General features: G+C 44.4%; 1 protein-coding gene across 15 annotated transcripts in view; it reads right to left on the bottom strand.

Annotated features, from left to right (window-relative positions):
- The window catches only part of FAM13A (family with sequence similarity 13 member A), a 118,225-nt gene that overhangs the window by 55,759 nt on the left and 49,554 nt on the right, over nucleotides 1–12,912 (bottom strand). Inside the window, exon 1 of one of the 15 annotated variants that reach the window (XM_086888675.1) lies at nucleotides 1,366–1,554. The exons of 12 other annotated variants lie outside the window; for them this stretch is intronic. Coding sequence is in view for 2 of the 3 variants with exons in the window: in XM_086888674.1 (XP_086744800.1) it covers nucleotides 821–858 (38 nt within the window). In the remaining variant the exon portion in view is untranslated. Of the gene's footprint in view, nucleotides 1–820; nucleotides 930–1,365; nucleotides 1,555–12,912 lie in introns of those variants that run through there. 2 more of the 15 variants (XM_086888674.1, XM_086888676.1) reach the window with 2 other exon arrangements.

Genomic DNA, 12,912 nt, shown 5'->3' with positions numbered 1-12,912 from the left:
CACAGTGCTGAAATGGCACAGTAAATTTTTTATTTACTGTTTCGAAGATTACAGAAAGACTGATATTCAGGCCATTCAAATACTACTGGGGAGATAAGGACTACTTAATTTTGAGAACCGAATGAGTAGTAGAAATAGGAGAAATAGTGGAAATAAACACAAGAATTTGATGACCCAGTGAACAAGCCGTGTACACTCCTCCCCGCAGTGGGTCTGTGCCCTGCCATTTCAGAAGCTTGATTGCAGCTGTCCCTGCCATAGCGTGGCGAGAGCACATGCCAGCACAGGTACTTTCTCACAGCTGGTGCTGAAGAGAGGTGCGCGTCAGCAGCCTGGAAACACCCAGCCTTTTTCCTCCGAAAAGTAAACCTCTCGCCCATGCTGCGGCAGGCTGGGTGTGCGAGCTGCCAGCCGGAGGTGGGCTGTGCGCAGGGGCAGCCCGGCCGCGCTCCCGTACCGCAGTACAGCCGGCCGAGGGCTCGGCTTCGCCCGGCCGCACGGAGCCGGCCGAGACCCAGGGCTGCCCGGGGTCCCTCTGCACCTGAGAGCTGCTTCCACCCCGCACGGAGAGTGTGGATCTCGGGGTGCTACATCGAATCCCCCTCTCCGCCCGAGGACGCCAGAGACCCCCCGCCCCCGGAGACCCGCTCACAGCCCCACTTGTTGCGCTTGTTCCACCGCGCCCGCCGCCGGGGCGGGTATCCCTCTCCCCAGCGGGCATCCCCGCTCCCAGCCGGCGTCCGACTCCGGCTCCTCCGTGCCGGACAGCCCGGCAGAAGCCCCGCGCTGGGTGCCGGGCTTGCCCCGGCTGGACACGTACCTCTGCAGGGGCATCACCTCGCACGCCATGCTGGCCATGGAGCTGCTGCCCGCCCGGCTGCCCGCCGCGCCTCTCGCCGCGCCCGCAGCGCCGCCAGCGCCTCGCCGCGGGCAGCGCCCGGCCCCGGGGAGGGGCGAAGGGGCCGCCGGGCCCGGGTTGGCGGCTGACGACGGCCCGCCCCAGAGCCCAGAGCCCCGGCCCGGCCCCACAGCTGCGACACACGCCGCGGCCCCCGGCCCTGCCCGCCCCACGGAGCTCGGCAGGCGCAGCTTAACCAAAAGCGGCTTCTGATGTCCAGTTGGTTCTGGGCCTGCAAAAGATGCCACAAGCTGAGGGCTAATGACTCCTTTAAATAGAAAGACCCCACAAGGTCTTCTGTATCCCTTTCGGTAACTATAAGCCACTGGCCCGGGCTGCAGTGGAGTCTCTCCCCAGCTCCCTCCCCAGGGCTCCGCTCCGGGAAGGGCAGGCGCGGTGCCCCGGGCACCCCGAGCCCCGCAGAGCTCCCCGCCACCCTCGCGGGGCTGCTCCGGCTCTGCCCTCACCTTTACTGCGGGTCGGTGTCGAGTAGGGCTGGCACAAGCTTTGGACTTGATCCCTTCGTGCTGCAGGAGACGCTACCGCGGTTTGTGCTGTAGCTGGCCACCCAATTCCGACCCACTGCAAAAAGAGCTCTTCTTCCTTTAATATTTGAACTGAAGAGACAACTGCAGAGCCGAACTCATGTTCCCAGTGGGCTATTCTCAAGCACTCCTGCTTCTACATATCTATGGCTGCTGACCAAACACTGCTGTGAAACAACAAATCACACCATTCCACTGGGTAGAAGTTTGGGGCTGGAAAAAAAAAGAGCAGTAGCAAAAGAACCGCACAAAAGGGGTGTGTTACTCACCAGGACTTAGCAACCTTGAAAAATGAAAAGCAAAAAATCACTAAGGTCTTGCACCGAAACGTTTAATGGTTACTGAAGGAGCATACCCAGGGTTTTACTTTTCACCCTCACAGCTCCTCTGCCCAGAAGGCCCGAGGAACTGCTTTCCATTTCCCCCAGCATCGGACAGAAACACTTCTGCTGCTGCCCTGCCTGTGAGCAATGTTATCACACTGCATACTTGGTGTGACGGGGAAAGAGATGCTCCTAATCTGATAAAGGGGCCTTAGAGTGTCCTTTCAACATTTTAGGTTGTACAAACATAATGGCACATGTCAATCTTCAAAAACTCAAATCAATATTGGAAGTACCACCCCATTCAACCCTAGCGAGGATTAGTGCTGGCTTGGGAGAAAGCTGTGGCAGGAACTTAAGGACCTGTTTGCTTAACACTTCCATAAGGATGTAGGTCATGCAAACCAAACATGAGCCACATCAGCTTTCTGGAGAAGCAGCCAACACTCCCAGGTTAGCAGAGGGTATCAGACATTTCACAGGGATGCCCAACAGGTCCTGACCTTTGCCAGCAGGAGGAAGGGACATTTTCTGTGAAATCAAGAGCCAGTGAGCAGCTGCAGCCTCAGAAAGCAGTGGTATGGAGTAGAGACACGGGGGAAAATTGAGATGTGGCTTTGCTGCAGTAGCCTGAACTGTTTAATATCTGCTCCTGTCAGCTGGCTGACTGGAAGAAGTGCATTAGTAATGCTTCTGCCCATTGCCTCAGCACAAGCCTGTTCTGCTGTGACAGTCACACCCGGCACGGCACAGGGCCCCTTTTTAGAAAAGTCAGCAATGCTGATAAAGCACTCTGCCATCGTGGATCTGGGCTGCTCTTATCCGTGGCAATTAAATGAGTATCTTGATGACTTCCTCTTAAATTAAATGTGCCATATGTGCTCATAAGCAACTAAAATTATGAGAGAAAGATTCTACTCTGATACATAAAACTACTTCAGTATAAAACTGTAACACCTTGTACCATTTCACAGTTCGACAATAAATCAAATTGACTTTTCCTGCCCAGTCTTTTTTTATAGACACACAATTATTCGTCGTTTATTACACTTCTATAAACTGAGTGTTACCATCGGGATGCCATTAAAAAAAATTAATTTTCCACATTTAACTAAGGACCCATCAACATGGGCAAGGAGTCAGGATTCTCCAGAACAGCTTGCTGAATAAACAGAAGTGGAATAACTCAAATAGCTGCTGTACTATGAATTTATACACTAGCTGTTCTGTCATAACTTCCATGGGACTTGCTTGTATAAATAAGCTTAAAAGTACTAAGCTCATTGACAAAGACTTCACTAACAAAAAGAGATGCTGTAATAACCAGAAAGATTAGTTTATGGATTAGCATCAGTGAAGAAGGTCAGCTTGTGGCATCATGCTAAAATCAACCAGATGCCAACAGTAAAACTGCAGAACTCCCTGTGCCTTCAACACTTTCATATCCACCTTTTGTTTCTGTTCTCTTCTTTTGCTGTCCCCTCAATGGGTATCAATTTTCTCCTTTGAATCCTCATATGTCTCTTTTAACACTGCCAAAGCCATCACAGCTGAGAAGAGATACAGGAGCTCATGCTTCCCTGCACCTACTGGCATGCAACTTCAGCAACTGTCAAAAGAAACGTGACCAAAGTTTTAAAAATACTAGCTGGTTGCTAGCCCTGCTGGTTTCCCAAAGTTTTAACTATCTCAAGGGCAGCTGCAGACACTGCAACAAAAGACTTTAACATGGAGAAATGTCAGAGCAAAATTTTTAAAACTCCTCCTCCTGAGGTCTGTGGCCAACTCTTGGTAAGAGTGCTAGTACAGGATGCATGCCACCTTAGTTCAGTTCACTCTGCCTCAAAAGGCCTTTTGAATCTCCCAGCTGCTAAACAAGAACACAAATCTTAATTCTTCACCTCCCCTGTTCATGGGTAGGGACCACAAGTGATTTATTTGTGGCACAAAGCAGGCAGACAAAAGCTGCCAGAAAGCTGCACTCTTATCTCCAAACAATTCCACTTCCTTCACACAGATGTTGACGCTAAAACCAACTTGGTATTTGTCAGAGGCAGGAATTCCTACCCTCCCCTTGCCCTCTTACGCCTTTTTTTAACTTGCATAACTCAAGCTGGGCTACCACACATAAAACCTGGGATTATACAGCATTTTGTTTTGGATTTGCTTGTACTTGTTGAATTTGTTCTCCCATATCAAACAAAGACGACAAAACCTCTTCTGCAACTTTCATATAGCTCTTGCATTTCTATTACTCAGAAAGGCCAAACTCATCTGTTGGCAACAACAATGCGCTGCAGAAGCCCCTTATGGTACCACCAACTATAGAAACAGAGGATGAGGAAAAACCCTCTCTCAGGACAGGCACAGCATCCTCTCCACTGACTGTATTCTCCCTAGTGTATTGTTAACACTTCAGGAAAATAGACAGCAAGTAACAATAAAAATTATAAAGTCCCTTGAAACACCAACACATACCACCACACTTCAGCACCTACACCAAGGCAACACCTGTGTTCAAACTACTTGACTTGTAAATTTCTTACTGAGTTTCAACAAAGGAAGAAAAATACTGGCTGGAGCTAAATATGAATAATCACTTTCCTCCATCAAAGTTTAAAGAACAACTGCATGTTTGGAAAGGAAGCCTCCTGTCAATCATCATTACAGAAGTGCTTTCTTCTCTTTCTTTCCTTTTCATACTTTGCTGCACACCGAGTAATTTTCTCAGCGTATAAAGCAACAAGAGAAGAGGATCTGTGAGCAGCAACAGAGGATACAAGATATGTGATCTAAATAATGGATTTTATGAGGATATGGTTGCGTTTGCCTCCTGAAAAGCAGTTATCCCTTGCTTCACTGCACAGTCATACACAAATCAGATAGTATTCAAAAATTTTTTAAAAAAATACGAGGAAAGAATCTTGTCCGGTCTGACAAAATCTGAGGGCTTTTAGGATGCTACTCAATACCATCAATTTATTCCCACAATGTTTACTAAGTTATGCAATATTTTCCCTCTGGCAGAAACATGAAATGCAAAGGAAAGATACTGCCAGACTGAAAATTGCAGAATGTACTTTTCAAAATATGACCAATACAAAATTAAAAATTCCATTATTTATGTACACGTACTTAGATTAATACACACATTTTCCTCTTTAAAGTATCTATGCATATGAACATCTGCCATTATAAATGATAAACACCCTAGAAAATCTCCTGCAAGCCAGAAGACTTGTGTGCACATATGAAATAAGCAAGCCATGTGTAAATAGAAACTGTACTTGGAAACTGTGGCCCTTCAAGTCCAAACAAAGCAAGACAGACAATTAAAAAGACCTCCTCCAAAAGGGTACAAAGAGGAAGAAAGACCAACTAATACATTAAAAACACAATTTAGTGAAAGAGCAATCCTCAGAAAGGTGGATCATCATGTTGATGGTGTACTATGTGACATGGATGTCAAAAAGGTGTCTTATGTCTGTATTTCCTACTGGGTTGGTTGCTACAAAATACTTTGATCAGTGCAGGAATTCCCATTCCCAAGCAAATTGTGAAAACTGAAGAGTGCTGAGATGACCCATGAAGGGCACACAAAAACTAAACCCACACATTTTAGTGCTTTTCAAAGAAAATCGTCAATGCATGCAGGAAACATTAATACTTGACCTAGTACTCAAAAACTGACAAAGACTAAATGGTTGGAAGTCCAAGATAGGCAAATCATGCCTCGAAATTAAGACCTTCTAAAGTGGTGAGAATAATTAACTACTGATGTAATTAATCAATAACTATAGTGAATTTTTAATGTTCTCATAGATTACAGTTGCCTCTGTTTAGGAACACCAAGCCTTATGTAAACTGTCTAGATGGAATTTTCTCCGTTTTCTTATTTATTTTCATAACTGATACTCCTCCTGTCCAAAAGAGAAGCAGATTGCTCTCAGCTGACTTCATTTTACCCCTTTTAATTTTTGCACTGGCATAGAAATACAAGCCTTGATGGCATATCCATGGAGAATATACTGTTTTTTGCACAGTTGCTTTTCTGTTCCTTCCTGCAACTTCAGAGGCCAAATTACCTTTTAAACCTTTTAAGCTAGTTACAATCTGTTAAGCAGGAAACATATTCCAGAACTGTTCTTTAAACTTGCAGGGACAGGAGAAAAGCATGGACCAAACTGAAAGCTTCTCAGAGCTTCAGGTTCTCAGCACTCCTGAGCTCATCCAACAGATAAGCACAAAAGTTCATTTCCCATTGCAAGGGACACCGCATGCTCCCTGGAGACCTGGATTTGCTGCTGTGGCTTCCCTTCATTAAACAGCGGTGTCCTTCACAAGCACTGCCACACCCGCCTGTCCGCTGCTTTAACTTGTTCCAAAGGACTCTCACCCCATGGGATAGCCCAGAAATTATTTCTTGGCCTCCATCCTGGAGAAGGGGGAGGACTGGGAGTAGGTTCCTATAGGGTTTCTTGGGAAAGCAACAAGTAATGAATGGTTGTGCCAGCTAATCTGCTGTGGGAACGGGGTAAAGCATGCTGAGTGACAAGGTCACTAAGTTCTTCATTTCCACCAGTTAGTTCAAGTGCCAGCGCATGGGAGAGCGAGCAAACAAGCAGGAGTCCACAAATTATTTTCAAAGAAGGCTTTCTCCAAAGCTCTGCTAATCTAATGAAATTCCTGAATTTTAGTGTCCAATGAAATTTCTCCCACTCCTCTAAATTCTTATTTCTTTAAAACACTGAATTGTTATTTCTATAAAACTGTTTGCACCAAGGCTTTTTAAAAATCCAGCTGTTTCAGATCAATGAAAACGTCATTGAAAACAATGAAGAACAGGCATTCATTTGTTAGCAAAAAGGTTTTAAAAAAATTTTAAAGGAATTTCTGGTGCTCCCTCCATGATTTATATTACCTACAAAAACGTCAGTTTTTATACTTTCCCATCTTCCAAAAACACCTTTCCAATCCTCTATAAAATTACTATCCTTTGAAGTCCATACCTCTGCACCCTTCATGTTCCCTGCTTCCTAAAGCACCTTCAAGTGACATGCTTGTAGTTCACACAAAAAACAAGGATATGGGAAAGGGCTGGGGAAAGCAGAGGAACAGGCCACATCATTCACGTTTGTTGCATGTGGCTTTTTACTCCACTGAAAGATAAACTGCTGTCTGTGTTGGCAAAGGCAGCAGTCTGGCAGAGTCACCCTCCAGAAAAAACCCTCCAGGAATAGCTCCTCTCCTCCAGCTGATGAAGTGACTGAAAGGAGTCCTCCCCTTGCTCCAGTGCCTCTGTGGCCGGCCTGGCTCCTGGGAGAGCTGGTGGGAAAAAGATGACTCGGCAGGAGAGATTGACTCTGGCTGGGAGGCACTAAAACAAGAGTGAGCTGGGTGAGAATAAATCCAGAGCTCCAAGATGCATCTGCCACAGAAGCAAGGGAGATCCTGCTAAAAGGCAACTCTGACCAGATCCATTAAAACCTGACGGCATTTGAGCAGAACACAGCTCTCTCGGGTCGGCCTTGGGGCTTCTTCCTGCACCCAGCTGTGTGTACAGCAAGAAACAACAAATGGTTGTTTGTGCACAGCCAGATACAGCAATACTGGGCTTAATCAGCACAGCTCACTGCCGTGCCCCTCATTTGCAACATCAGCTTTGAGCCCAGCTGCTCCGTGCGTGTCCAGGCTGCACAAACACATCTCTGTCCCACTGCAGGACATTCCTGTCAGGAGTGGCACAAGTGGATTCTGCAGGAAAACAAGTTCATCATACAAGTTCATTATCAGCAACATTCAGAACAACATGGGTAAGGTCTGAAAGTTTTCTACTTCCCAACCATCTCTCAGAGTCTTGGGAAAAAACCATATTTTTCTACTCAAGTAGCACACATCCAGCAAAAGCTAAGAAGATTCTAGAGGAAAGTTTTTTCTGTGATGCTTAATAGCTCTGTTAGAACAGTGGTCACTTGAGTATTTTTTTTTTTTCCAATTTGACACTTTCTGAAGTTTCAGGACGGGTTTTTTGGAAGGAAATGTCTATATATTTTATAAAATATGGTGTACTGTTAGTAGTGCTCTCAATCATTTTACAGTGGCTAGATAGTTCTTAACAGTTTTATTGTTCTGCATTATGGTCATTAGATATTAATCCCTCCCTACGTGACTCAAACTTTCTGAATGCACAGAGCTTGAGACAGTGAAAGGACCTGAGGAACTAGTGGTGGAATCTTTGTTTCCAGGAGTCATGTCAAAGCCTTAACAACTGGAAGGAATCAAGCAGCTTTTAGCTTTTTAGCATAAACACACTATTTCAGCAGGTGCATAATGAAAAGAAAAGCTTTGGTACAGGAACAGAATTATCTTCATATTTCCTAACTGCAAGCCTCTCCGGCCGGGTGGAAGGCACTGAGCCAATGTGAGAAGTGCAATTTGTAGATAAGCAGTCAGCTTGGGATCATACTCCTCACAACAGAAAAAATGAGAGGAAATCTCTCATGGCCACTGACCGTGAAAGTGAAGGATTTTACAACACTGATACAGCTCAGAGCCAAACCAATGCAAGCAAAGTGACAGGAGCAGTGAGTGACAACTCTGCTGTGCCACCCTCAGCCTCTTCTTATTAGACAGCCAGCTGACCACTTTGAATAAAAATATACATGTGTGTCACAGGAAGTCACAGCTGAACCCAGCAGCCTACGCTGCAACGTGCTGAACACAACGTCCAAACGCACAGCTCTCCCAGCTGAACCGGGAAATTGCAGCAGCAAACAAACCTGACTGAGAACCCGGTGACCTCTCCCTGCTGATCTTCCTGTGGGGACTGCCTGCAGGACACAGTCCCAGGTCCCCTCTGGAGAGCCACAGGGGAAGGAATACCTCACAGCCTCAGGTGGCAGAAAACTGCTGGCTCTGCAAAGCTAACGGAAACAAAGCGCTCTGTGCTGAACCTCCCCATCTGAACAATGGATCAGGCACTTCAGCAGACAGCTCAAGGAAGTTACACGAGAGAGGGAACTACTTACTTGAAGTAAAAATAAGTCACAGTGCAGAGGCTTTGCTTCTTCCCTTCTTGCTTGAAACACAGCTTAGTGATGGGTGTCTTGGTTTATAAACACATGAATATTAAAAGCACAAAGATTTCCAAGGTTAGCCTAAACTCATTATTATTTATTGTGTTTTATATTTGAACACAAACATATTTATTGTGTTCTCCAATAAGAGGAGAACATATCCTTTTATTTAAAAATTACTTAAAAATCATACAGACACTTGTCCTTTATTTCCTCAGCAAATCTATTATGTGACCAGTTGGTATCAGAAAGCCATCAGCTTCATGAGATGTAGGAACTTCCTCCTCACAGCAAAAGCAGATTACAAAATAAAGAATCCCTCTAGCCGAGAGAGCAATGCCTGAGGTACAGAAAGGGAGCAATTTTTTCCCAGCTTTGTTACTCAATTTGTGTGAATTTATTCTCTTTCTGATTTCTAAGGCTGCTGGATGCTGGATGCTGTCCCAGAAAACAGGAAAAGCTAATATACTTGGCTCATGGTCTGAAAGAACTTATGTTTCCATATGCACATTATGACAATAAAAGTGCATATGTGCCTTCTACCTTGAACAGTCACCAGAACTTTGTTTCATATATGATTCTTCTTGCTTACAAGATGAACCTCCACTTCTGTGGCACAGGTCAGGGCATCAGAATCAAAATATTCTCCATCCCACAAGCCATAATTTGTCCCCATGTAAATCTTGAAAAAAGAGATGAAATTGCTAGAATTATAAAGGAAAGTTAGATCGGTGGGATGGACAAAGCCTAATTTAAAGGAGTAACCTGTGCAGGGTGGAAGAGAAAGGTCAGATGCTTGGAAAAACACACTGAAATCCACCCAGGTGACTTGCATGGAAAAAATCTACGTAATTACATGTGCCTGTAACTGTTATTACATCAAGACTATAGACAGGAGAGCAGAACCCAGGAAGAGCTCAGACCACACCCTGATTTACCATTCCCAGTCACCTGCCTTGGACAGACACAGAAATCACATGTTTTTGTGGCTGTGTTTTTAGAAAACTAAATGCTTTTCTTAACAACTCATTATGTAAGGCAGCTCCTGCTGCCAGCATCCCACAATGCAAGAAAGAAAAGAACTGATTGCATAGGAGGGTGGAGACAAATGTACTTGCGAAGTTACATGAGTCAGCTTGGAAAAAGTAACTCAACCTAAAGAGAGAAAGTGGCGAAAAGCAACAACACTTTACATAAAATGTTCTCTCTGAGGGCTCCGAACAGGACCTGCCAGAGGCTGCTGAAGGCTGAATAATGCAGAGGGCAACTGTGCTTGCCACCTCCCTACCAACGCTCCAGACCTTTACCCCTTTCCTGAATCATCTTCTTGAAGAATCCATGGCTGCTGGAGGGCAGCCCTGCCTGCTGCCTGGCTGCAATCCCTTATGTAAACCTGGCAGCAAGGCTCCTCAGTGGTAAGGCAAATTAATACTTTTGATGGGGACTGAATGTACTGGCATGACAGACTTCAAAAACAAAAAACCCCAAACCTAAACAAAAATAGTCAGCTAAGCAAACAACACTAGCCCCCCTGTTTGATTTGTTCTGGCAAGAACAGGCCAATTCTTATCACATGCCAGAGAATAATGATAAGTTTTGGCTTGCCTTGGGTTTAAACCGCAGCTGCTAAGAGGAAAGCCAACATAGGGAAAGTAAGCACAAACTTCTCAGTGTACAAATATATGTATGTTTTCATACCTCAGTAACTAGCAGTGAAAATACACAGTGTCATTAAGAAGAAGGCACAGCAGGGTACATTAACCAACCCTTTATTTTAGGGATGCTACCACAGTACTAGGCATGTGGTCTCTTTATTTTCAGGACACAGGCCAGATATAAGGATTTTTGTGAACAAAAGGCTGATGTAAACAAACCTTCTATTTGAGAACATGCACGTGTCAGAAAGCCAGCACAGCATATCTGTGCTGGCAAATCTCACTGCAGCTGTGATGGCAGTCACAAACAGGAATTTGTGATCTCTGGCACACAAAGACATGGCTACAAAATACAGAAGACTGGCTTACTTAACAACTGCAGTGGTTGCTCTTAAGCTGTGGCTCTGAGGAGCTGCACAGTGCTTTTCATAAAGACTGACTCCCACACATGGCACCCATTCCCCAACTCCCAATCACTACTAGGCAAGGATGGGTACTCAGCTGCACTCCTTTGATATTTCCATGCACAGAGCCTAACAGCACCACAAACAGCAGGATGCTCTCCTACTGAGGGATCACTCTTCAAAACAGTCCCAGGAGTGCAAAGAGATGCAGCTCCAGCAAGTGCTAGAATAGACAAGTACAACAGCAAAACATATTTCAGCGCCCTTTCCAGGAGAAAAGATCCAGCATAGTGTCAACCAAAGTCTGCAGACAGCAAGCACCTCTGAGCCAGTATCAGGAAAGACATTTATGCTCATCATCCTCAATCCCCTGCTTCACATGTTGACTGCAAGAAGCATTTTCCTACCTTCCTGAAGGCTCTCTCTTCTCTTTGCTTATATACAAAGTTTAGCATGAAAGGCAAGAGAATTGCTCGCAAGAGGCCCTCCTACCTTTGTGTCCATGTAAATCTCAATATATCTCACATTGAAGTAAAAGCCATTTGAATCTACTATTTGAAGCAGTTATTTGAAGTTTTAGTACCTCTAAACATGCTCCAAATCATGCCAATTCCTTCTGTAGTTAGTATGAACCAGAGCTTTGAGAAGACTTTCCCTCCAGACAGAGAAAGAGGGACCCAAACAGGGACTCAGCCTCCCAGAGCTCCACTCCAGATCCCTTTCACAGAAGGTTTGGTAAGGCCCCAGGGTGGCCCATTCCCTCCAGCCCTCTCTCCAGTCAAAAGTTGTTGCCTCCTCCAGCTCCTGAGTCTGCAGTGTGTGTCTTGTGGCTCTCATCCAGGTAAAGACAAAGGATGTGTGTGGTTCCCAGCCTCTGGAGGTTTGGCTGCCCTAAGTTCTGCACGGGAGCTCTTGCAAAAATAAGATGAGACTTATAGAAGTCAAAGGCTGTATATTGCTAAAAACTTTCATCTTTTTTTTCAGAGGACCAGTCTCTCCTCCCCCTTCCCTACTTCCTTCCTTTCTCTCTTTCTCCACCGTTTTTGGATTTACTCAAGAGCTGCAAAGTATGCTTTTCTGCTACTGCATAATTAGCAGTTTGCCTTGAAATACAGCTATAATAATGAGGCAATTTTCAAAACAACACATACATTATGTGCTACTGGGGACTGCAGCTACATAGTTAATCCATCTATTTTGTTCAGAAAAAAAGAACATAACTTTACATATAACATTTTCTTAAGATAACTGTTAAGAACAGAAGGTGATACAGATTTTATGCTCGGCAGTGTTTTGACTGCAACTGATATATTGCATATTTCAGATGACAGCAACACCTACAAAAAACTCCTGCAATGAGGGATATCATACCTGTAAGGAGGCATAACATGACTTTCAATATTTTTAAAAATGTTAAGTCATTATAGAAGACATAGTCACAACTTAGCTTAAAAACAAGTTTATAGTTTATTTTAAATTTTATAATACAAATTAATATAATAAACTATTATTAAATAGTTTATAGATTAGTTTATAAACAATACAACTATTGTAAACAATAGTTGCTACTTAATATGTGGATCTTCATTTTAAGGACAACTGTATGAAGATACATATTAAGAGGCATTTTAAGTAGTATTAAAAATCACCGATCAACTGGAAGTCTCCTAGTTTCTCCCTGGAGGCTCTAGTGTCAAATGAAACTGCTGGAAAATTTATTAAAGATTGTAATCCTTGCTGGAGGGAGCCTTAGGGGCTTAGTGTGTGGTTATTTCTTGACTGTTACACTGGTGAAGCTGTTAAAGGTGGAATTCTGCATCTACTGTCCTATATAGCCCTTCATCCTCTTCTAATCCACCCGTATCACGGTATCTGAGAGTGGAAAGGGAACAAACCAGAGGCGTTTTCATGAAACAGCAAATGATTATCACTCCCAAGAACAACCTTTATCCTTTTCTAACAAAGATCATATCATAGCTGAGCAGATACAGTAGTTTCACTAAGATTTATC

The sequence above is a fragment of the Cyanistes caeruleus genome, chromosome 5 (assembly GCF_971803275.1).
Source record: "Cyanistes caeruleus chromosome 5, bCyaCae1.hap1.1, whole genome shotgun sequence".
NCBI lineage: Eukaryota > Metazoa > Chordata > Aves > Passeriformes > Paridae > Cyanistes > Cyanistes caeruleus.
Note: the sequence above shows the minus strand (reverse complement) of the source record. Positions and strands in the feature narration are given on the sequence as shown.